This window comes from Panonychus citri, unplaced genomic scaffold (assembly GCF_014898815.1).
Source record: "Panonychus citri isolate SS breed McGregor unplaced genomic scaffold, ASM1489881v1 Contig00139, whole genome shotgun sequence".
Taxonomy (NCBI): Eukaryota; Metazoa; Arthropoda; class Arachnida; order Trombidiformes; family Tetranychidae; genus Panonychus; species Panonychus citri.
This window is the reverse complement of record NW_026515544.1, coordinates 1,787,478-1,813,526: the sequence shown is the minus strand read 5'-3', so window position 1 is coordinate 1,813,526 and position 26,049 is coordinate 1,787,478. Positions and strand designations below refer to the sequence as shown.

General features: G+C 29.6%; 3 protein-coding genes across 4 annotated transcripts; all 3 read right to left on the bottom strand.

The window, feature by feature from the left end:
• Positions 1-1,678: 1,678 nt before the first annotated feature.
• Positions 1,679-14,154, bottom strand: LOC128394195 (uncharacterized). The gene is made up of 2 exons (XM_053354486.1): positions 12,382-14,154; positions 1,679-2,069 (listed from the first exon to the last, which is right to left on the bottom strand). The coding sequence occupies exons 1-2, from the start codon at positions 12,651-12,653 to the stop codon at positions 1,901-1,903; spliced, it is 441 nt and encodes a 146-aa protein (XP_053210461.1). The 5' UTR covers positions 12,654-14,154; the 3' UTR covers positions 1,679-1,900.
• A 1,054-nt stretch (positions 14,155-15,208) lies between these two features.
• On the bottom strand, positions 15,209-19,458 carry LOC128394039 (uncharacterized). Of its 2 annotated transcripts, XM_053354274.1 has the most exons (8): positions 19,063-19,458; positions 18,828-18,999; positions 18,616-18,744; positions 18,356-18,415; positions 17,868-18,288; positions 17,144-17,775; positions 16,605-17,013; positions 15,209-16,517 (listed from the first exon to the last, which is right to left on the bottom strand). In XM_053354274.1, exons 1-6 carry the CDS (start codon positions 19,111-19,113, stop codon positions 17,769-17,771), a joined length of 840 nt encoding a protein of 279 aa, XP_053210249.1. In that variant the 5' UTR covers positions 19,114-19,458; the 3' UTR covers positions 15,209-16,517; positions 16,605-17,013; positions 17,144-17,768. The 2 variants fall into 2 exon arrangements, with proteins under 2 accessions (XP_053210249.1, XP_053210248.1); XM_053354273.1 differs by having other exon boundaries at positions 16,605-17,775.
• Positions 19,459-19,690: 232 nt separating this feature from the next.
• LOC128394040 (tetraspanin-2A-like) lies at positions 19,691-25,554 on the bottom strand. Its single transcript, XM_053354275.1, has 6 exons — positions 24,683-25,554; positions 24,380-24,577; positions 21,052-21,132; positions 20,864-20,959; positions 20,681-20,767; positions 19,691-20,589 (listed from the first exon to the last, which is right to left on the bottom strand). Exons 1-6 carry the CDS (start codon positions 24,728-24,730, stop codon positions 20,443-20,445), a joined length of 657 nt encoding a protein of 218 aa, XP_053210250.1. The 5' UTR covers positions 24,731-25,554; the 3' UTR covers positions 19,691-20,442.
• Between the last annotated feature and the right edge of the window lie 495 nt (positions 25,555-26,049).

The window sequence follows — 26,049 nt, the reverse complement described above, 5'->3', positions numbered from 1 at the left end:
TAATCGAATAAAACATTTTATTCGTTTTCGCAGTTTCGTCTTTGATTCTCTTTGCTTTTGGTTATTCTTCTTGGGTTTCCAATGTTCGTCTCATGTTTGGAACTTGATGGAAATTAATTACCATTCGTTTTCTACCCTGATAATTGAAACAATAAGAACATTATCCGATTGATTGGAAAGTATAAATAGACAGTCAATGGACATTGAGAAGTGTAAGAAACTATTGGAAAGTTAAATTGGTTAAGAGGTGGATGGAAAGAGTGGGGAAAAAAGTCTGATATCGATTGGATAAGTTCAATGACTTGTCGACGAAAGAGAAAAGATATTAAAAAAGAGAGAGAAAGAGAAGATGAAAATGATGATGATGATGATGAAAGTGTAGTTAGAAAGATTAATTTTGTCAACGACTGTTGTTCTTGTCTATTGTAAACATTAGATGGTTCGAGTTGGATATTGGGTTTCATGTTTCAAGAAGATGTTCAGATGATCATGATCACCTTTTCATGTTCTAATCTCTCTTTCTCTCCTTATCATCATGGTGAAAATTTCGAGAGAAAATGAATTAATAAAAGATGAAAACTTCATTTTCCCATGAAAATCTTTTAGTTCTAAAATTGAATTGAATCCATTCAGAGATCGAATCAAAAATCCCCCAGAATCATGTTCACTCACTTACGATTGAGAATCATGAGTATCTCAATGAAGATAACGATTACTCTGAATTCTGTTGATAATGAAAATGAGAAATTCATTATCACTTGGATGTTGTTTTTTATTAACTTTTGTTGTAAATCATTTGATTACTAAAAGATTAATTAATTTTCAAAAGCAAAGGTTAATTAAAAAAAAAGTTTACTTAACTTTAATGGATTGAAAAAGGTTATTTTGATTGAACTTAACCTTAATTAATTAATTTGATTTACACATTTTCATTTGATTTAATCATTATTTGCATAAACTTAACAGGCAAATAATTTGCTGACATGTTCAACAATTATCACAATTAAATCAATTGTAATAAATTGTATCCTAATGATAATAAGCTTGAAAACAATCAATTTTAATTGGAAGACTGTGAAAAATTAAGATTCATTTAATTAAGTAGTAAAATGATTCAATTAAAAGGATTAAATTCTGATTGAAAGTAATCTGATTATTTAATTTGTTTCAAGCAACATAAAGTTGAATTTAAAATGATTAGATTGAGTGAACAATTAAGATTCATCATTTAACTTAATCTCCTCAACGAATGATTTACTTTGATTAGATTACAAGGGTCAAGAACAAATATAAAAGAGAAAGAGAGAGAGATGCAAGGGCAAAGGTCATCTTGACCTACAAGTGACCTTTTTCCTAAAAGGTAAACAAAAAGTTGCTTTGTTTTATCATGTTCATGTTTCTTTTATCAGTCTCTCATCTTGTTGCTTTTTTCATCCTCATCATCATCTCTTTGTTTGCCTTTTCAGTGTATCTTGAGTAGTAAACAATTGCCCTGATATGATAATCATTTTGTTGATTATATTTGATGATGAGGATGCTGAGGGTGATGGTAATGATGGGCTGGTCAGTGAATCTACCGGAAGATGTTGGTGTGGAAAGATAAGAAACAGAACAAGAGATTTTAATAAACAAACCAAGTGGAAGGTAAATTGATTGCCCAGAAAGAGGATGAAGAGAGAGAGAGAGAGAGAGATGATGCTGATAATGAGAAAGATGCGGAAGAGATGCAGTTATAAGAGATGAGAAAATAAAGATGAAGACGATAATGATGATGGAGATAATGAAGATAATTCCTTGATGCAAGTAAAACAATTTCTAATTGCGATAAACAATGTTACATGTAAAAATTTTCTGGTGGATAATCAATAATAGAGATAATGGTTGATGGTCATCCTTATGGTCAAGCAAATGCTCCTGGATAATGAAGTTTAGTGTATCTGTAAGAGTTTGAAAAAATTGGATGAAAAGATTTCAATTGAACTGATCCTGGTTCCTCTCGTGGATATGAATGAGGTAATACTCCCAATCTAACAGCATCGGTATAATCACTTGAACCATATCTGAATACCCTGTAAGAGAAACAATAAAAATAATAATAATCATCCGTAAGTGAATATGATTAACAATCAAAAGTCATATCTAATTATGCAATAAATTTCAATGAATATATAAATTATAATGATAATGTTATGGGATACAAAAAGTTCAATAGTTTTCAACACAATGAGTTTTTATCGCCTTTTCAGCATGATGATTATAATAGTTGAAAGGTAATCATTGATTAAAGTTGATTACCATTGTATCATAATCATGATAATGGCGATAATCATGAGGAATAATAATCATCATTATCATCTAAAGGAAAACAATCTTAACATGATAACTTATATAATGATAATCATCTTATTCTTATATGATAATGATGATTATTTCATCGTCTTGTTTCAAATTGTTAATCATTGGAACTTGTTGTTCACATGATTACTGAATGAAATTACACCAAGTTCAGTGAAACTAGTTACCACATCTTATATTGGTTTCTACCCTCGATTTTTTCACTCCCAGTTCAAGATAATATCGAGTTCATCTTCCCTCCCTCACCATTTTATGAGTGAGAATTTCTTGTTACCATGAAATTAGATAAACTTGTGAGTTTTAGTTTCTTACTTCTTCCATCTTCAGGCTCAGAGTTATATCCATGAATTCCAGGATAAATTAGCTTATGATATTTTCCTCACCCACTCTCGATTCACCCTGATGGTTGTGAGTTGTATTTCTCTGTCTTGTTATTTTTTTTTGCATTCTATTCAATGTCTTCCATATAAGAGCGATTTCTTTGTTTCTCTTTTTTATTCTGTCTTTTCATCTTCATCATTTTCCATCTGAGAAATTTTTTCCTCCACTACTGATCATGATACTGTTGCATTTTCTTTATCATCTTCATTATCATCATTCTCTTCATGGATCGATAAAAAGAATACACATTTTCCACCCTGTTCGTTACCCTTTCACATCCGATTGTGATACTGCGAAGTTGTGATTCCATGGGATGGTGGAAGATGAAGATGGAAAAAGTCTGAGTAAAACTGAGCAAAATCTTTGGAAATTCCCTCTTCTTATTTCCCCATGTTATCCTTTATTCTTATTCCTGTGTGTGTCTGTTTATCTGTCTGGATATTAACTCTTTCCTCTCTTCTCTTTCTTCTTACCTTATCATCTATCTTACTCTCTTTCGCCATCTTCCAATATCATTTAATCCTAGTCGATTCATCTTCCATCTTCATCATCATCTTTCACTTAACTGCTTTTACTTTTTCCTTCTTGGCTCAAGTTCTGAAAATTTTTCCAATCAAAACTTTCCTTCTCCATGCATATCCACCCACAATCTAATCTACTGACTTGAAGAAGAAAAAAAAAGAAACAAACAAAGACAGAGAAAACTAAATTTTCTCAATAAATTCTGGAACAATTTGAACTTCACCATGATGGAAAATAAAGAAGAAGATAAAAACAAAGAAGATAAATTTACAGGGTCATAGATAAATATACCAACAGGGTGCAAGAAAATGAAAGCTCATAAACATTAGCAAGACAATAGTAAATGCTAACGATAATGCTGATTAAAACTCATATTGTTTTTTATCCTTAATACAATTTCACATGATAAACATTAACCCGAAAACCATCATTAACTATTGCAACTTTATTATTATCAACATGATGATAATCATCATCATCACATTGATTATCATCATTTGAAAGTCTCACATAACAATTTATTACTATTATCCATATACTGTATAAGGTTCAACCATTAAATACACTTAACCAGGTAAATTATGATCTAACATGAATCCAAGTCAAACATGATTAAAGTAAATTTATATTGATATACAATACAGTTTAATAAGTTAGTGTTATATTTAATTAGCTGATTAGTACAATTAACTTGGTAATTACTTATTCCCAGACATATATATTAGTTACATTTAATTACACTCATGTCACTCATTCACTCTTATGGTTGATATAAGTGATTCCAACATTTATGTATTTATTATATTATGAAATTTGAAACATTTTCAACTTTAATTATGATTGAAAGTGAAAACTGTTGATTAATTTATTTTGATTAAATCAAATATTGATTTAAAACCAATGAAGATTGTGTTACCTACTGTATGAACAGCCAAGTGATTAACTTGAACCTCTTTGATGGGTCCTCACAATGGACACTACCAACACCCACTTACCCAATTTTGTACACAAGTAGATTAATATTATTAAGGGTCAGTTATCAGTCTATCAAACTTGTAACTTGTAACTTGTCAACATCAATTTGACCATTTCAATCAATATTATTTGAAAGGAAGAGGAAAGAAAAAGTTTTTTTCAATTTCGCTACTCATGTTGACAATTTTGAGGGAGTGATAAAGGTTTTCCCATTTTAGATTGACCATTGAACTGGACATGAGTTTAGGTTATTGGATTAGTTTCATTGAGTATGTTTGTTTCATTCAAATCAAAGACAAACATTGAATATTGTCAGATTTAAATTGTTTATTCCTTTGCGATATTAACTGTGGTTATATTATGTTGATTTACCTAGATGATCAAAGTTAATCATGAAAATGATATAATAACAATGAACTTGATTGTGTTGCCATGAAACTGATCACTTGAACTTTGTTAATATCTCATTGATTGAATCGTCTTTTTTTTATGATTGTGTTATTGTTACCTGATTATATATAAGACATTGAGCTGATGACAGTAGTAGTAAAGTGATGAGGAAGATGAGGAAGATGAGGAAGACAAAGTGTGTAAAAGAAAAATAAAATGACTTGATAATAACAATAAAAAAGTTCAATCATCAGGGAGGGAAAATTGAGAGAAACTTTTTTTTTCGATTTTCTTTATTGTTATCATTCTGATCGACTCCACCTCGTTTCAATCAAATTGTCACGGGTCTCGAGTTTAATCTTGACGATTCTTATCTTGAACTGTTCTATTGTATTCGAATTCATTGTCCCTAAGGTGAGAAATTGAAAATGAATACTCATCAATGTATCTATCTCAGGTGAAGAGGTTGGTGTGTGTAAGATTAGCGGTGAGAATGACAATCTCAGTTTCTTGAAACTTCAAGGGGAGTGAGAAGATAATCTAACCTATCCCAATGAATTAAGATCAAGATTATATTGTAAACAGTTGGAGGGAACTCACTGAATCTCATGGAAAAGTTTATTCTTGAACTTTTCTCTCTACCACTCACTTTTTTCACTTTCACTTTCTCACTGGTAAGTATTCAATTGACTTTTCAATCCGGAAATGCGATAAAATCCCATGGAATAAGAAAATACGACCATCATGATGATGGAAAAGATTAAGAACTTTGTGAGAAAGAGAGAGAGAGAGAGAGAGATAAAATCAGTTCCATCGAAAAAGTTTCACAAAGATAAATGGGATAGAAACTTTTTCTTCACCACAATGATGAAAATGTTCATTGAAAATTCATTTAATCGACTTTGAGAGAGAGGAAAGAAGAAGAAAAAAGTTCAGTAACATATATATATATTATCTCATAACAGTTACTTTATATTATTGAAGTTAATCTGTTTCACCAGAATCTTTTTACTCTTCCAGGATGATAATAATAATATTAATCTATCATGATGATGAGAAAACGTTTTCTCATTCTGAGTGATATTAAATTTTATCACATGTACTTAATGCCATCGTATTAATGAAAATCCATGAATTTAGTTTTGGAAACAATCACAAGATTATCTCCCTATCCAGAGCCACTCTCTCACTCTTACTTATCATGTTGATTAACATGTTAATATAGTTACAATTATTGTCACCATTATGATTATTATTCCCGATGGCAATGTTATCTATTGTTGTATTTATCTTATATATCAATGGTATTGTTATTAATGATAATGATTAAGGTTGAACAGATAAACAGAGTAATCTGATTAATCCTGATAACCATGATGATAATCATAAGTTTCAGTTTACTGATAATCATCATGATACTTAAAGATGAAGATGATGATGCTAATGATGAAGATAAAAGTTGAAACATAATGAAAAATGTTTTTCCATTTCAATTGTATTGATAAAAGTAAATTGGCAAAGAGAAAAAGTTTTTTTTTCCTTCTAAATTCAACCTCAATTGGCTTTATCTTCATCCACCATCATCATAATCATCCAATATTATATTATTATTATTCTTGTTATTACATCTTTTTATCATCTTTATCATCATCATCCTGCTTGATCATCAGATGAACCAAACATAATCTGAAACTATTCCTGTTGAACTTGGTCAAACTTGTGGACCATAAATGTTACTACTAAATCACAATGTCCACTATCATCTTTTATCTTTATGATTGCCTTTCATCTTCTATGGATAAAGATTGGTTTATAAATCTATGGGAGGATTTGAGAGGGTGGGTTGGTGGTGGTGGTGGTGGTGGTGGACGGTAGGTTGGAGGGAGGATCATTTTCTATTCTATTCTGATTTGATCCGGATTAACAAGTTGCTCGATATATAATTTGAAAGGATAACGGGAACATCGATCAATGAAATGATTTTAACCTCTAGAGTCTTAGGCGAGGAGAGTGGGAAGAGGGTGGTCGAGGTGGTGGTGGAAGGCAGGGAAAGAGAATCCAATATAAGAAAGTGAATCTTTTCTCTTTCTTGCTTGGTAAAATCTTCATTCTAATCTCCATCCCATTGAATAAACATAACTTTTACCACTTTTGCTTCTCATTTTCATTCTCATCCTTAGCATCCTCATCCTTTTCACCCTCTTTCCACTTCATGAGCTCTCTCTCTCTCTCTCTGCGTTTCTTTGTTTCTCTCTGACATTTACTTTACTCTCTCATGGGAAATTTCATCTTCTTTCTCATTCTTGATTTTTCCATCTAATTTTTTCTTCTCATTTTCTTTAGAACACTCGTTGAATTTTCAACAGAAAATCTTCATGGAAAATCATTCCAATTCTCATCTCAGATTCATCTTCCATGGTAACTTGATTTCTCAGGCTACTCTTAAAATATATTATTAGATTTAACTTATTGTTCATACAAATAAAACACTAAACTGAATTTATTTTAAAATCACCATTAACCTTTGGTCAAACTTTTAAAATCAACAGCGGAAAGTAAAAAATAAAATGATTGATTCCATGAGCTGGTCAAGCTTTTGTTTTCTTATTATGATAATAGTCTAATCAGCTTATTGTTTTTTCACTTTGATTGCTTAAGAATTCAATTGGAATCAGTTAATCATCTCATGGAAAAGTTCAGTGACTTGGAAATAACTGTTGCTCAATATTTGATCAAGTAAATTGAATAAATTATCATGATATTAATCACACAACTCTTTCCATTGAGCATTCAACTATTAATATTGCTAATGATGTAAATAATATTATCATTTTGTTTAATGATAAAATCAATTGCTATGAGATTTTCCTGAGTTTCTGTTGAATCTTCATCAACTTTTCCTCGCATGGTGATCATCAAATTGTCTAGACATGAATGGGCGGTTTTGATGTGAATGAATCTTGAAATGATGAAAAATGCTGAATGAGAATTAAATTGTTATTCAATTGGATTAATATTGATCAATGGGAGATGATGATGATGATGATGATGATTTGTATGATCGGATATATACAATGAATGAAATCATCATCATGATTAAACAGGAAATCAGTCTATTCATTGATTACAATTGTATCCACATCATATATCATATATTTGTGTACATAATATGTAGTACAAAATGTTGAGTATTAACTTTGATTATTAATATGATTTACTCCCAGTGGGTTGTTTCATATTGAGAAATGATTGGAAATATTTTTTCATCATTGTCATGATATTTTTTTAACTGTGATTATTATTACATATGAATTTGGATGATGACAAAATGTATATGATGGAGAGTAGATTGGGTATCACAATATGATATCATTTTCAAGATGATAGGGAAGGAAGATTGTCCGATAATGCAAAAGATGATAAGAAAATGATTCTTGAATTCGGCTGAATCAGCCGATGAATTATTCAAGTTTTTCTTGGAGAAGAGGTTGGTTGGTTTATCGATTATGAGTTGTTAGTGATGAGGAAGAAAATAAGGATGGATGAAGATAGGGAAGAGAAGACATTTCTTGACCCTCGTTTTCTTATAAATGAGAGGCAATAGAAAGTAGTAGAGAGAGAGAGAGAGTATGTTGATGGAAGAGGTGGGAAGAGAAATGATGATGATGATGAAAAGGAAGGAAAAAGTTTTCAGAAGGAATTGGAAAGTAGAATAGATTTTACTTAAGCTTCGAATACACTGTTGATGGTCTATTGGCTTAAGCTTTTATGTATAACTTTTACGTTTTATTAGAAAAAGAAATGGACGAGGAAGATGAAGATGAAGATAAGGATCATCATGATGAGCTAAAGAATAAATTATATTTCTATTGGAGGTGAAAACATTTTCTTCTTCTTTTCCTTTTCCGCTTGAGATAATTTTTTCTTCCCTTTATACAACTTTTCCTCCTTCCAATCAACTCTCTCTTCCATTGATTCATTAAACTGAATCATAAGTGAGTCAGCGATAAGAGAGAGAGAGAGAGAGAGAGAGAGAGAGAGAGAGAGAGAGAGAGAGAGAGAGAGAGAGAGAGAGAGAGAGAGATGATGATGATGATGATAAACTTTTCTCTCTCTTTTTTATTTTCGCTTCTCTTTCAGATAGAAATATCATTTTTATCAAAACAACGGAAACATTTGCTAATTGATTTCCGGATATTCAAACCAAATTAATGATGAAAATGTTTAATCTGATAAGAAGCTAAGTAAAGAGACTAACCTTTCATCTTCATCTTAATCATCATTATCATCACCTTTCATGATGATTATCATGATACATTGTCTGTAGTATCAATATCATTGAAATATCAAATCAATAACATTGATGATAATCCAATGGCAATAATATCACATTGGAAAATAATAATCGTATAATTTATTGATTGGTTAATATATTAATAACTTTTGATTGATGGTCGTTGATAAATATATCAGATAATAGTGTTTGATTGACCAAAGGTCATTTCCCAAGCAAATTTAAGATTAAAAGTTAATCAAAATGGAGTTTAAACATGATTATAATTGATTAGATTGTTTGAAAAACTAAAAAGAGTTAATCACATTAATTGGATCAGTTAGAAGTAATTGATTACAATTAATTAAAGCTATCAAATTCAATCCAGGCAAATGTGTTAATTGCTGCATGATGATAATATATTGATAAGAATTGATAAATTAGTTAAGATTATTAGTTTCTCATCTTGAAGTAAATTAGTTAACTATGTCTGGGTTGTTTGATTAAGTTAATTGAATAAATTGTTTCCTTGAGTATTTTTGGATTACTTTTTCTATCACTTTCGAAATGTTCTGAACAATATATTCCTCGATCTTATGAAAACTCATTTTCACTTCTTTGAACTTTTACCGTGAAAATGGATAAAAATCAACCAAACTGAATCTAACAATGGAAACAATTTAAACTGTTCAAAGCTCATTAGTTGAATCAGTTATTTTTATATTCTTGATAATCTGATAGCTAACAATTTGAATATTAAACCAAACTCTTTACAATACAGGGCAATTCAGCAACTGTTGGTTTTCTTTTCACGATTACTCAAAAACAACTTGACCGATAGGGTCCATATTTCGTCTATGGAAGTTTAACCGATACTCAATTGTCATATTTCAAGGTCAAGGTCATAAACGCTACTCATGAAAGAACGCACCAGAAGGTCATTTGAAGAACTTTTTGCGAACTAGAAATTTTTTCAAATGACATTCAAGTTCGTTCTTTCATGAGTAACCTTTATGACCTTGAAATATGACAATTGAGTATCGGCTAAACTTCCATTGTCAAAATATGGACCCTAATCCTTTACCTAAGTTAATCCTCACTGGCCATGAATCTGTGATAATTAATTGACAATCTGATGACAAATGACATTTTTTTCAGAATATTTTGTTTATTTTTCTTTCTATCATCAGGACAACTCGTCTCGCACCTTCAGCGGGAAAAATTTGTTTTGAAGGAAACACAAGTAGCAAATAATCTCCTTATTTTCTATTCTTAAAAACCTTTTCAACTATTTTAATACCGCTTTCTCTTTATAATTGACAGATTTCTAGCAAAGTTATCATCACATCACATTTGGAAATTTGATAAATCATGGCAAATATTGAAGACGTTAGAGTAAATGATGTAAGATAATCACCTAATTAGTCTTAATAACATTATTATTTGATATTCTAACCTACAATTTTTCTCAAACAGAAAACACCAAAAAGTCGGAAGCCGAATTGTGATCAAATCGGTCAAATTCGTATTTATTTTAAAGCCATGGATATACTATAGAACTTATTGATACCCCTAATATATATATGATAACTTATTATTATCCTCATATAATTTGAATTAATCCTTTGGTATATTAATGAAAAGCTATCACGAAATCCTATTATTATTATGGGTAAGTCTGTAAGACACTTTGACTCGGTACTGACCAGAACCTTTTTATGGTTAATTGTGATTAATTTTAATTTATTCTGATGATTATGTAATTTGTCCACCTTATGGACTAATAACAATAAACTTCATTAACCTGATATTAAGTAAATTAATGGTCAGTTTATTATATGAGCTTGTAATAGTTAATTAGTTAGATCATTTTTTCTTTGGACTAATATCTTGATCATTGAAAGTTGAAACAATTAACTTTTCCCGAGGACAATTAATATTAATTTAGGTTAATCTACTTTGATACCATTACAATTGATCAATCAATCAATCATCTTATTAATTACCATGTTTCTTATTAACCAGTGAAAATTTTGCTATCATATTGATTCAATAACAATCAGTAGTTAACTTGATTTGATTGATATCAATCAATTAATTATCTTATCATTTGATTTTCTCGGGTTAATTTAGGTTTTTAGGCTTGATGATGAAAAAAAAAGTTTCCAATGGTTTTTACAAGTTAATTGTAACTGATTAGCTTGGTTAATTAAGAGTGATTTGTATAGTAAGGTTGACAATGATTTACTAATTAGGGCCTTACAGTTTGAAGACAAGCTTTTAAATTGTTGGATTAGTTTGGTTAATTAAGAGTGTAATTAAAAAAGCATCCGCAATATCAACAATTATCATCGGAAAAGTAAAGGTTGTGACTTGATTGTGATGGCTTTTTGCTTAATCAGTCAATTGTATAGCTTAACAATTTAAATTGCTGTTGAGAAACCTGATTAGGTTACAGTTGATTAATTGTCAAGCCAAAAATAATGAATATTAAATTTATTATCTATGTCGATATCTATTGATAATGATGAGATAAATGATCAATTTCTGGCTCTCTCATTGAACTTTATATATGTTTGTTTAACTGAAAATCATCTCAACCATGATGATAATGATGATCATCATCATGATTATATTCATAGTTTACTTAATTCACTTTCTCTCCTTGGATGGTTAATCAAGGATCTTTAACAATCTCATATATACGTTGTGTAAATGTCCACTACAAACTGGACACACATAGAGAGAGAGAGACAAGGACATTGACCATCTCTCCTCACATCTTTATCACTTAACCGTTATCATTATCATTTACATGTTTCCCTCTAATGTCCAGTGTGCTAATTAGTTAAATTAATAGACAACAAATAACATAGAGACACGAAAATGAGGATTGATCAATTTTCTAGACTTTTTAAATTACCAATTGATGATAATCATCATCATTATCATCATAATGACTGTTGAAAGAGGGACAATTTAAGTGTATACATTAACGGGATCCATCAACAGAATCAAATATAAATTAAACAGGTCACAATCTCATCATCAGTATCTATGTAATGGTAACATGAAAAACTCAATGTTTAAAGTCAAAAAGCTTTGACCTTCAGTCTGTTTATAACATTAGACAATTTAATGATCTTGATGAGCATCATCATCATCTTGATTGTATCAACAATTAATCAACAACGAGTGAGAAAAAAACTAGATTTATAATCTTTTCCTTTAATTATCAGCACAAAGACATTAACTTATCATCAATGGTTTCCATTTGATGATAGTTACTATCGTAACTTTTTAATTGAGTTTCTCCTTTAGTTACTGTTGATTAATTGTTTAATATTGGACAATTTTATCAATTCATGAGATTGTTAGCAAAATGTATTGATTTTTTGGTTGATTTTTGAACAATTTGATTGCATAAATTTGATATTAAATTGAATTGTAAAAATTTACGAGAAATTGTTAACATGACTACTTACGGGTAATGAGGTTTTCCAAATGAAGCTACTCTAATTGCATAATTAGGGAAAATTTTTCTCGCAATCGAATGAGGTAATTTAATTTTATACGGAATTGGATCAGGGTATGAACTTAAATCAAATCCTGGTAACTTAAGGTTAACATGCATCCCATTGGGAAGTGATAGTTTAAATTTACTTCCGTTAATCAGGCAAATTGAAGGTAAACAAATTAACATGATGATGACTTGAATCAAAAATGAGTATATGATCAACTTTAACTTATCACCCATGATAATTTACTAATGTTTAGTTGAGTAATTCTGATGATACAAGAAAATTTTTCACAAAAAAGTAAAAATCAAATAAACGTTTCAGCACTTTGACACTTTAATACAAACTAATAAAAAAACTTACGACAATAAAGTCAGTTTCAGATAATATTTATCATCTTCTCCATCTTCTCCATCTTCTCCATCATCATCATCATCACTATCATCATATTATCCTTTTCTGAATGAAAAAAGGACATCATCAATTTGGGTCAAATTATTACACAAGATTTGATTTTAACTTGATTAACCTGATTGACCAATAAAGGGAACAAGTATTTTAAAAATATAAATAAACTTGATTCTATTAATTTAGTAAATTAAATTGCTAACCGATTACAATTTAACACTAATAATATCATCATTTATTGAGTAATCATCATCAGCTGATATTGACCTCGAAATTTACCTTAAAAGGTAAGCATAAAGAATTGATGTAATGAGAAAACCTGAAAATAGAGTTGAAATTAAATTAAATCAAATTAACTTTGTAAATGGAAAATCAATTTATCTGAAAAGTGTCCATAAATAGTTGCCAATTAAATTATTACCATTTGTTTATCATGATTAATGCAAATTAGTAACAGGTAATGATTATTATTAAATCAAAAGTTTCTCAGTTTTCATGATATTATTGGTTAAGGTCCAAGTTTATTAATTCTTGAAGTTCACAATAACATTACTGACCATTAATAGCCTAAGGCTAATGAAAGTTACTGTTAACATATTAACGGTTTTCCTTTGGTAATCATTTGGATGATGATGATGATGATAAAAACATTAAGCCCCTTGTTCATGTTGATCAAGTTTCCCTTTTTACCGTTATCGTGATTACCAGCAATCAATCAGTTAACATTAGTAACAATCATTACAAATTTAGGTTTTAGTCTAATTTTTATGACAATTGATATGAAGGACCAGAAGGGACAATACAATTAAAGAAAGAGGATTAAGATGAAGATGAAGATGAGGATGAGGATGAGGAAAAAAGGGAGGAGTGGGAGGAAGATGAATGATTAATTCATTGTTAAAACCCTTTAGCATTATAACCATGATGATGATAGTAAATGTTATCAAAAAGGTTTGACCATAATCATTGATGATTAAATTGTAAAAATATTGTCTATTACTCTGTATCTCTCTAGTGATTAACAATAGGATTTCCTTAATTGTAAATCCTTTATTTTTTATTATATTATCATTTCAATTGCTAATCATAATCATCTCAAGGGTATGTTAATCAGTAATGAAATTGCTTCAACTAAATCATTAACAATATACGACAGTGTAATGATCCTAATAATTTTTACTCCAACTTTTATATACAATATAATATTAATAGTTATAAAACTTTACACTGATCATCATCATCCATCATCATCTGAATAATCATCTTCATCTTTATCATTATCACTATATCATAATAATCACAATATATTGATGATTTGAGATGATTTTTTCTACTTCCTTTCATGTTTGTTTCAATAAGTTTCATTCATCTATCATGAACTCAATGAATGACAGTTTATCCATCGAGATATACATTTTTCTGGAAACACTTTGAAAGTTAATATTTAAAAGTCGATCGCTAATTCAGTTCATCAGATCAACAATTAAATCCTCACGAGATTTTACGATCTGATTGTTTTTACGAGCATTTCTCGTTTGTTTGAATGAATTTACCAGAATTTCAAGCTTAGTTTGTGATGGTGAAGATGAAGATGAGGATGAGGATGAAGATGAGGATGAAGATGAGGATGAAGATGAGGATGCTACTTTTTGTTACTAATTCTTTTGGCCATTCTAATTGTAAACTGTTATCATATTACCACAACAAGAGATAATCAACCAACCATAATATTCATCATTATCATATCTCTAAGCTAATTGTTTTCCATAATCATTATCCTCTCTACTAACTTAATTCATTATCTTTATATTTGAGCTCATTGTTTATCTTCATCATCATCATAATTATCATCATCATCCCAATGTAATCAATTTGATACTCAACAAGATTTCAATGGGAAATCAAAGGTTTCAACCTTTATACCATTCATAATTGTAATCAAATCAAGTTAATTGTTTCACTTTTATCGTAAATGAAGATTGAGATTATTTAATGATTATGATTAATGATTAATGTTGTAAAAAAAATGAAGTTAACAATTTATATAATAATAATTTCGTCCATGGGTTAATCTAATGTGTATTTATTATATTAAATTTCAATCGAAATGATCTAAATATTAACAATCAATTTGATCATTGGAAGAAAAAAGTTATCATTAGTTAACTTGATTAAATGAGTGAAGAGGAAAGTTTGTCATGAAAAGTTAATTGTTTTTGTAGTGATTATAATAATTATCAATTATTCATTAGCTAAATCATAATAAATATTTTCTGATTATGATTACAATTAATTTTATCGTCATAAAGAGTCATTATCATTATAATTGTTACCATTTTTTTATGATCACTTTCACTTTCATAAGTTTTGTCCCATAACCATGATGATGGTGATTATTTTCATGAATGTCATCATTATGATGATGATGATGATAAAATTAATAGTAATCATCATCATCCTAATCATATAATCATCGTCTCAAGGCCTTAACCCTAAATGGATCATCGAGTTTTCTCTGTGTGGTAACTTTTGGTTAGAACTTTTTTTTTCGATTATTATTTTTTTCTTCTTCTTCGAATCTGTATCTTCGGATGAATAAATGTTGATCAGATTAATTGGGTGTGGTTCTGATGGAGATAGAGAGAGAGAGAGATGATGAAACAATCATTATCTTCATCATCTTCTTATGATCTGATTTCGTGCAAATTATCAAGAGTAATTTAAAGTTTACCAAAACTCGAGGTTCCTATTCATTTCGAGTGGACATTAAGTCCAACAAAATGACCACCAATTGTACCGTTATATTTATTATCATGACTGTAATATTATCTATCCTAATAATATATTAACATTGATGAAGATTAAATTGTTTTTATTTGATTGTAAATATAAATCCATTTGTACATTTGATTGTTTCCATTATTTATCAATGGATTCAAATTGTTATCATATTGAGTTGGAACAAAAATTTCCTGAGTAATTTAATTGTCCTGATTGTTGGAAAATATAATTGATTGAAATTTTTATGATTAATTCACATTAATATCTTAATCGTTTTCAATTAATTCAATTCACAAACAATTGAAGTTGAACCAATAGTAATTTTCACGATATTCATCAAGATTATCATTTGATTTTCATTTGATTGCTACTAAATTAATGTTCGTATCGATATTATATTCATTCAGAAGTTTTCATTTTCTCTATTTGATTGATCAAAACAATCAAAGAAATTATTGTTTTCTTTTTTTCTTTCATATAATTTAATATAAACAATTTTTTACTCTGTTAACATTTTCTGCTCTCAAAATCAACTTGAATCAATGGAGAAAAGAAAAAAAAATAAAATGATTAATTGTTATTAGTTGTAAGTGTAAATCCAAATGGTAGTAAAAAAAAGTCATTCATTACTTTTTGGTTAACAAATTGTTCATTGATTAGATTTTACAATCGAAACCAGTGGCTCTCTCTTTGGTGAGAAAATCCAATTTATTACATGAAACGATATTCATTTGATAAATAGTGAGAATTGAAGTTCATTTAAGTTATTAGATTGTTTTTCTTGTTGATTAATTTGATTGTTTCTTTTGTGGTGTTACCAAGGTATTCCAGGGCCATGGATGAGATGGTGAATTCCGGGTTTATTGAATATTTGACCACGACTGATGAGATCAAGAAGAGGGAATCGGATGACACTGGAATAGTGGACAGATCAAGAAGGGGTTTTGTTGTTTAATGTAATCGATTTGTTAATTGTGTTCGATAACTAATTGGATACTTACGGTGGATGTTTAAGTCCATCGGTGGAGAATCTAATGTGAATCGGTGCGAGAAGGTCAATTATGTTTCCCAATTGATGGGGAATTGGCACTCGGAATAAATAACCTTCACTGGACACTAATTGAATCAAATAAGGAGCCATAAGGAGCAATATTAACAATGGAATCTGAGCCAATTTTATCATGATGAACACTATTTAAGATCTCACAAGAACTGGACACACACTGACCACAGATTCAGATCAGAAGCAATTGTTGATCGAGTGATCAATGTTTACACCAAGATAACTTTCAGATGAATAACAAGAATTGAAGTAAGTCCGTTTTTATATATATACAGGTAATTGTGATAATGGTCATCGAGCTTTGGTCATCAAGTCTCAAGGAAATGGATTATCGCTTAAGTGATTACCTGTTGAATGGAGGAGGTGGAAGTGGGTGTTGGTGATACAATTAATGGAATACCCTTAAAGATGGTCACTGTCTGTTTATAATTAACAATAACAATCAGTTTGACCCCAATCGTTGGTCAATTAACTTACATTCAGATTTACGAAGAGAAAAAAAATTTATGAGTTCGTTAATTATGATTCTCTTAATTGTTTTTTTTTCTTGTAACTTTCGTATCTTAATTGTCCAACAAAAGCAAAGAAAATAATCAACAATCACCACCAATTTACTATTGTAATTATTAGTTGAATCTTTTGCAATGTAATCAACTTTAAATGCGATTTAAATTGTTAATTGGTGCTTCCTAAAGATACAATCAAAAATGTATATTACTTAATTATCTTCTTATGAACTGTAATTTGAGTGATCATTTAATGGTCAACAATTAAGAATTCAAATAATAATTGTAAACTCTACCCTTGAATCGTAATAAAGAAGCAACAAAATTACAATTAAGTGCGAAAATAATCAACACTTGATGATCAGTAAATTGTTACAATTGAGGAAGAAACAGAAAAATGATTAAAAACTTGATTAACTTTTTTTTCTCGCTGTTTGATTAATAGTGAAGTTAATCAAAACGGGAATATACTTTTACTTTGATTATTACAATTGTTGATTAAAAACAAATCAAATGAACAATTTAACTGTTCAATCACGATTTAAACAATCAAATTAACACCGGGAAACGAGTTGATACCAATTGAGAATTACAATTTAAGATCTAAATTTAAATGAGACAAAATCAACTGATTTAATTTACTAGAAACAATTAGCAAGTTGAATTAGTTTTTAATCTAGAAAATTGAAACTCACGAGTTTTGATTTACATTTAAATGGTTAATGATTTTAGGTACAATCAAACTAATTGCCAGTAGAATGATAATTAAACCCGAATAGATTGTAATTAGATAAATGAACCAACATGTTAAATTGTAAATCAATGGATTACAATAGTTTCCACCATCAGAATAATTTGTTGATGGTTTTGAAGTAAAAACAATTATTGAACCAAGAATAAGGGTCAACAGTAGGTCACAGGTATTAATTGTTATATTGGTGACAATTACAATTCGTGTCCAGTCACCATTTTGCCTATTGAAACCAAGAATTGTCTTCCAACCAATGAAAGAATCAACAATATTAATCAAATTACCCAGACAGGTAATCAAACCAATGATAATTAACAATGGTGGTAACGATGGGTGACTAGGACATTCATTGAACAATGAACTACCTGTTGGAACACATGAAAGGTCAAAGATGGACATGAGAGTGAGAGACAATAAGTGGACTCAACTTACCGATGAGAAACATTAACAATGGAGTAATTAAAGAGACAATTAAACAAAGGACCCAAAAACCTGCAATTAATTAGCACAGACTCCAAGGTGAATTCAACAGGTATCATATATTATGTATAATTTTTTGCTCTACCAATTAACTCATCATCATGAAGATTGATTGTTGATGGACATAATTAGAGAGAGAGGGCGTGGGTGAGGGTGGGATGATTAGGATTAAAGGTGAAAGGATAAAAGAAACTCCGGATTAATGGACTTACATGGACCTATGGTGACACGTAAAAAAGTGATTAGGAAAGTCCATTTATCTGATGATTTACTACGAGCTTCTCGTATCTTGGCAAAGAAACTTTGTTTCAATGAGGTTATCCCGAGTGGTGAGAAATCACCTTAATCACAATTTAGAGAACAATTAACTTTTGTGTAAGCAAGAAAAATTGGAATACAATTTAATTCTGTTCACTTTGTTTACCTTCAACGATTGATGGAAGTTTTTCCCGGCGGAATTTTGGCTCATCTTCACCATTGGAATCAAATTGAGGTAAATTGTTGTTTTCTTTTCCATGAGAATTTGTTTTCACCACTGAATTTGATTGTTTATTAATTACTATTTCTTTACCATCTTTAATCCAACAATCAGAAATCTAAACGAAACAATTAACATCTCAACAAGGGAAATTATGTCGACTTTTTTGTTCCTCACTAACCTTTGATTCCTCGTTTGCGACCAAATCAAGGGTACTTTGATATTCTGACATTGATTTAGCTTGAAGAAATCAACAATTAATCGATTACAATCAATTGGAAACACTGATTACAATTAAGGTTTGTCTTTCTACAATCAACTACAATTTACAACTGTTGTTTATGTTTTCAGTTTCAATTGGGTTTTCCTTTGATATTATGATCACTATTAATTCACCTGTAGGTTTAATTGTCATTAATTAAATAACTTTATTGGGTTTTACTCACATGGTGAGACTAATTGTTAATCATTAAATTGTCATACAAATGTTTTTAATTGTGACAATGTCGATAAACCTGTAATCAATGAGAAGTGAATTAAATTACAATTACAATTAGTTTTTTCTGTTTATACACCAATCGATTAATTGATTTGATTTCTTTTTATCATAAATAATAATCAATTTATATCATTATATTTATATCAATTAACTCTAATTAAGTTAATTGTTTTGTGGTAAAATCCACTGAACATTATATATAGTTAATTATGCTCGGCGAAATCAAGAAAATCGGATAATTTGTTAATTGTTGGTTGTAAAATTCACACCATTAGGAAACAATTTGTTGATAATTTTACATTAAAAGGTATTCAAGTGATGTAATTGTAATTAAATATAATTTTATGAGTTAATACAATGATAATAATGATTGGTTTGACTGACCAATGGTCAGCAGCAAAAAAAGAGGGACAATTTAGTTTGAATGAATGTCTGACTTTGGTAACAACAAATTGTGATTTGATTCGGACAATTAATACAATCGACTAGTAATTAAAAGGAGACAAAATTAAAATGAATTAAAACAAAATTAATCGAAACTTTTTCTTTCAGTTAACAATTAAACTCCAACGAACCAGGTAACGAATTGTAATGATTAAGGAGAACTTGTAATTGATTGTAATTAACTGCGATCACAATTAAAGAATGATGATCCTCGTTTTTTTTCATCTTTCTTTTTTTTTGGTTTAATTGTGATGATTAAAAAGGTAGGAAGATATGATGATTATTGTGAAAATTAAGCTCGAATCTAAATTGTTGCTGTTGATTGTTTTCCTGGTAAACAATTTGGAACTGGGAACTTTCAATTTGTTACCTAATTGTTTGAAATTAAAGAAGAAAAATATTGTCATTTAGATGAATTTTCAACAATTAAAAATTAATTTTCTTCAATGAGGTAATTAAATGTCGGTTTAGTTGATTGTTTGACCATAAAGTATCAATTTTGATTTAACTTCGGGATTGGGTCAGTGCTTGTGGTCAACAGGATAATTGTTAATATGTCCAAAGCTTTTGAACTGGTATATGGATTGTGATATTTAATCATTATGGTTAATCAACTGATTAACTTTTAATCATCTTGTAAGGTCCAGTTTCACCGGTGAACCAGATAAATACACTTAATAATTGTAACGACATCGCCAGGATGTTCAGTCCACCAAGGATTCCGCTTTTAACATCCAATGAACTTTGTAAACTTTCAGCACATCCCTAAGGAGATAATCAATTAATTGATTAGTTTAATTATCACAATTAAAGGAGCAAATTTACTTGTTGTTATCAATTGATTAATCAAATTTACCTGAGGATGAGTTGTAGACTCGATTGGACATGGAACCCATTCACGGTCACCATAATCGCGCTCAGATTCAGCTCCACAACAGGTTAACTAATGAATTACGAGAAGAAAAATTAAAAATTATGATCAACTTACTAGCAATTAGAAGCTTTTAATTGGTCAACAATTAACTTAGATCTTCGTTACCTTATTTTGTAGAACCTCAAGGAATCGATAAGAAAGATCAGTATCGTAACGTCGTTGAATATGTTCCAATATCTCCAATCGAAGTGTATTAATTGACTAAATTGGAAAGATGAAGAGAAAAAAAAGTTAATTGAAAGTTTATTCTGACATAAAATCGAATCACAATTAAGACTAAATTGAAATTGTACCTGATCATTATTAGTTAATTTCCAGACCAGTGAGCAAACAGCAATTCCTAGTGAGACACAAACAACAACCAGAGCACAGTACTGTTGATAATTAAGGAGAAAGAACAACAATTAACAACCTTTAGTAGGTTAATTAAAGTTTTAAAATGAGATGACAATTAAGATCAGTGGATTGAGGGACTTGATTAATGATTGAATTGTTAATCATCAACTAAATGATAATAGTTATTGGACAATTGGTAATGTATTGGTGATTATTGATCAAGTGAAACAGTTAAATGGTTAAGTTAATAGCAAAAAGATGAGTTAGTTGATTGTTGTAATATTGAGTTGAACAATTAGAGGGTAAATTGTCACCCAAATAAGTTAATCAAGAGATACAACAATTTAGTTTGATGGAACAATTAAAATGAGAAAAGCAAATTCAACAGGATATCATAAATCATACGAAATCAAGTAAAGACAATCAGCAATTAATATAATGATTACAATTAATCCATGAATTGATTAATTAACTAATCATTTTCCCATAAAGAAAAACAAACCCATGGAATTGAAATTGTTTATTAATCATTGAGACAATCAGTTAATTGTTTTGGGAAGATAGAGATTGGAAAACTGCTATCACTGCAAAGATAATCACTTGTTGAAGATTTAATCACAACAATTAATCAAACAATTAATGTATAATTAACCTTGAAAAATCTTGATTAACACAAGTAAACAAAAAAAAGGAAAGGTAAACAACAATTAGCAACTAACAATTAACTTTGATCATCAAAGATCATGACCCAAGAATCGCAAAGTTAATTTACCAAGATTAGTGATTAAGATTAACAAAGAAACACAATTAATCAGTCATCAACTACCAATATAATAATAGCTTCAAGTTGATTGAATTACATGTTTTCAATGTCAACTAATTGCATTAAGTTAAGTAACAATTAAGTAAAAGTAACAATCAAATGAAATCAGAATTTTGTTTCACTAAAATTGAAACTTATTCAGTTTGTTTTTCTTCAAGTTAACCAACTGAGTTGAAACAACTTTCTGAAGGTAATCATCATGTAAGTATATTAACTGAGTGACTGAATGATGATAATGATGATGATGATGAGGATAATAATGATAATAGAAGCATTAATAACCTTGAAAAATGAAATTAGAAGAAAAAAAAAGTTCAAAATAAAATGAAAGTGAAAAATTTAGGTTGGGTGAAAGTCTCAGCATAATTATCATGGTGATTTCAATGAAAACATGAAAGTTTCAGTTGAAAATGAATAAGAAACTCAATGATAATCTATATCCTTTGTATCGGGCAAAAGTTTCAATAAGTTGATTGAATATTTCATGAGTCATGATGATTAGTTATACAATTTCCATATGAACATAATTTAAGGTCAAGTAATCAATTGATTAAGAAGGAATTAAATTAATTGATTGTGTGTGTGTGAGAGAGACGATTGACCTTCCACCAGGTAAATATTTCTCACTGATTGTTATTGTTGTTCAAATTACTTAACATTGATTGTAATTTTCATCGTAATCACTCATTCGGGATGATGATGATTAAATCTCCATTTAATTTTGTTTCTTTATCATCATCATCTTTCATTGTTATCGTTATTATCGGTAGTTGGGTGACCTAAATCTCGAGGTTTGGACAGGCCGTTAACGGAATGAAAGTAAACCGTTCAATGAGCATCGTTTTTATATGAACAATCAACGATAAAGATTATAATCAATTTAAGTTTGAAATAATCAATTTGATTTGATTCCCTCTTTCAATCTGATATAATATCCTCATGATGATAGACGTTTGTGAAAATCCACCATTTCAACATGAAACTGACCAGTTAAATCCTTTTCTCTTTCATTTTAATCTTATATTGATGGTAAATATACTTTTCTCATAATCCACAATCTTAATCTTAATCTTAATCATCATTATAATCAAGGTATTTGTTGATGTCTCTCCAATCTTGTCATACACTTAATCTCCTCATGAATCTAATATCTCAAGTGTCTTTTTCCTGGTGATTCTTGGCTTCAGTTTCATTGGAGATTAACATGATTACTAAATTGTTACCACTCACTAAGTGAGAAAAGTTAAGAGGGAGAAAAGAGAAAGAGAATTAATTTGATTAGAAGTACGAAAATTAGAAGGAAAAAGCGAATTAATTGAATGGACAATTATCGATTATTGTATATTAATAAAAAGAAAAGAAAAGATTCGATTGTTTGAATAATACATTTCGAATTCAATTGATTAGAACTTTTTTTTTCTTTCTCTTCACTTAAATCAGGTAAAAGTTCATTCATTGATCAGCTATAAATAGACATTTTCATGGTTTGTCAATTTTCATAACTGATTAAATCTAAAATATATGAAATTCACACACACAAACAATCAACTAATCATTAGAAATGATCGGAAGCCGAATCGTTTCAAAACAAATTAACATAAAGTTGATTAGATTGACCAGAAAAAAATGAATAAACAATCAACTGAATAAGACAACAGGGGATAAGTGATTATCTTATTGGATTTAAATTGATTTGAGTTAATAGGTGAAAATTAAATCCAATTAGAAGAGTATTTATGTCTAATTAACTACAATCAAGATTATAATCATGAATCAATAGTCGTTAGTTAATCATGAGTTCTGGTGATGATTAAGGTAAACTAATGAGAGAGAGAGAGAGATGGGAAAAAAATAATTGATTGAAGGTTCGGATAATCAGATTGATGGACAGAAAAAAAAATAGATAGAAAAACATTTAAATCTATCAAATTGTGATACGAATTAAAGTTAATTCAGTCATCACGCTATCAACAAGAATTGAGAAAAGTAATTCAAGTCAATTACCTGGAGAGAGATTGAGAGAGGGAGAGATGATGATGATGATGAGAAAAAAAGAGAAGAGAAAAAAAATGAAACAAACTACAAGGTCGAAGTTTTTTTTTTCTTTAGTCGATTTTCAAAGGTAAACAACAATTAACTCTAATTGACACATTAACATCTAAATCACCGAAATGATGAACGATTGATGAACAATTCTAATTGTATCATGAAAGGGTCACATTGATTACCGATAATCAATTGGTGTCAGTAAAATGTAATCTGTCAAATGAGGTTGTTGATGGTGTGAGGGTGGGGTGATTTTTAGATATTGGGTTGAACTGGAAATTATTGTTTTCTTTTCTCAATATAATATAATATTATCTCTAATGGGAATCTATGAATTCTATGAGGATAGAAAAATGAATTTCATGATAATGATGATTAATATGATATTCCAGGATGATGATGATGATGATGCTCACCAATAAAAAGAAATGATGTTTTTGAAGAGAAACACCAACACACCCAATGAAAGAAACAAAGATTAAGATGATCCCTGAAGAGATTGAGAGGTAACAAGCGATATAATAACGATCCAATTCAAGATGACGAGTAAATTGATAGAAAACGGGATCAGCTCGAATCATGATACTCGTCGTAATTAAGATGACACCAAGACACTGTTTTCGATAAAAGGAGGGAAAACAATTGATTTAGAATTTGGAACAAAATAATAATAATAATAATAATAGCAAATTGTTCACCATAACGAATGTAATACTCACCAGAATCGCTGAATTTGCTGAATAGAGAGCACACCTTGCATTTGTCATCTCTCACTTTCTCTCTCACTTTAATTGTATTTAATTTGGTTACAACAATTAACCGTGAGAAAAGTAAATTGGAGATCAGTAGGTGAAAATCAGTGAGAGAAACGGCAAAAGGTTCACATTAACCGGTCACAGAATTTTTCTCAGTTTGATCAGAATATTTTGTAGACTTTACAACTATGGAGGCGAACAATTAGTTGATTGTTGTTTACACTGATTAACAGGTAATCCAGAGAGAGAAATGTATGTACACAATTAAAAATCCATGATGATGATTATTGGGGAAAAATGGAAACAAAGACGAGAGATAAACCGAAACAAAGTCTCGGTGGTTGTTGTTGGTTCTTATCTTCTTGTAAGTGTTTCTGGTTAATCTGATAACCGAAATGGTGAGTCTTTCCTATGGAAATAATAGTTGATGATGATAAAGATGATGATAAATTTTGAGAGAGAAAAGCTTTAACTGTTAGCAACTATCTCTCTTTGATTAGGTTACCAGGATTGGAAGGGAGAGAGAGAGGATGTTGTTTATGGTTGCGAATTAAAGTTTACAGTGAGAGGAAATCGATGATTACGATTAAGGATTATAACTGATAGAATGGAACAAGGATTAAGATGACGAATTGGAGAATGATGAACCAGGATTAGAGTGAGAGAGAGAGGGAGGGAGAGGGAGAGAGAAGGAGATGGTTGTATTGAATTTCGTATGAAGAGAACGAAAAAAGAGATGAATGAAATGATTGAAGAAAAAAAAGTTGTTTACTTGATGAAAAAATAGAGAGAAAGTGAGATGGAGAGAGAGAGGAAAGATTCGAAAATGAGAGAAAAAAAGAAAGAGTTTCAAGAGGAGAAAGAAAATTGAATGAGAGTGAGTAATATCCCGCTCTCTCTATCTCTCTCTCTCTCTCTTTCTCATCCTTTTCATCAACATGATTGTTCATGAAATGATGATCATGATTGTTGATGTTTTACTAAAATGAATTGAATTTACTATTCACCTGAGTGAACACAATCCACTCACTCATTCACTCACTTCCTTACCTTTTACCTTCCTTTTCTCTCTCATTCTCATCAATCTTTTTCTCTTCAGCATTTTAATGAATAATATTTGTTATCAGACAAAAAATAATTGATAATAAAAACAAATTGATAACAATTAATAACTCGAAGCTCATATTTTTCAGCTTAATTATTAATTAGATGAAATTTCGTAGAGTGAAAAGTAAATCAGCCAATTTAAATTCAATATCAAATTAAAATACATACAAATTGGCTTCAGATTTTCACCAAGAAAGTGGTTAGATTTTCGGGTGACGGTACAT

Bases quoted from the DNA above. Each gene is read 5' to 3' on its own strand.
- LOC128394195 (XM_053354486.1), bottom strand. From the start codon at position 12,653: ATGGGTGATAAGTTAAAGTTGATCATATACTCATTTTTGATTCAAGTC. The intron at 2,070-12,381 runs GTAAGTAGTCAT...TTTCTCTTACAG, and splicing joins TTTGGAAAACCTCATTACCC to GGTATTCAGATATGGTTCAA.
- LOC128394040 (XM_053354275.1), bottom strand. From the start codon at position 24,730: ATGACAAATGCAAGGTGTGCTCTCTATTCAGCAAATTCAGCGATTCTG. The intron at 20,960-21,051 runs GTACAATTTCAA...TTTCCAATTTAG, and splicing joins AATTAACTAATAATGATCAG to TCAATTAATACACTTCGATT. The intron at 20,590-20,680 runs GTAAATTTGATT...TTATCTCCTTAG, and splicing joins AGTCTACAACTCATCCTCAG to GGATGTGCTGAAAGTTTACA.
- LOC128394039 (XM_053354273.1), bottom strand. From the start codon at position 19,113: ATGTCAGAATATCAAAGTACCCTTGATTTGGTCGCAAACGAGGAATCA. The intron at 19,000-19,062 runs GTTAGTGAGGAA...TGTTTCGTTTAG, and splicing joins TCGCAAACGAGGAATCAAAG to ATTTCTGATTGTTGGATTAA. The intron at 18,289-18,355 runs GTAAGTTGAGTC...GTGTTCCAACAG, and splicing joins ATTGTTAATGTTTCTCATCG to GTAGTTCATTGTTCAATGAA.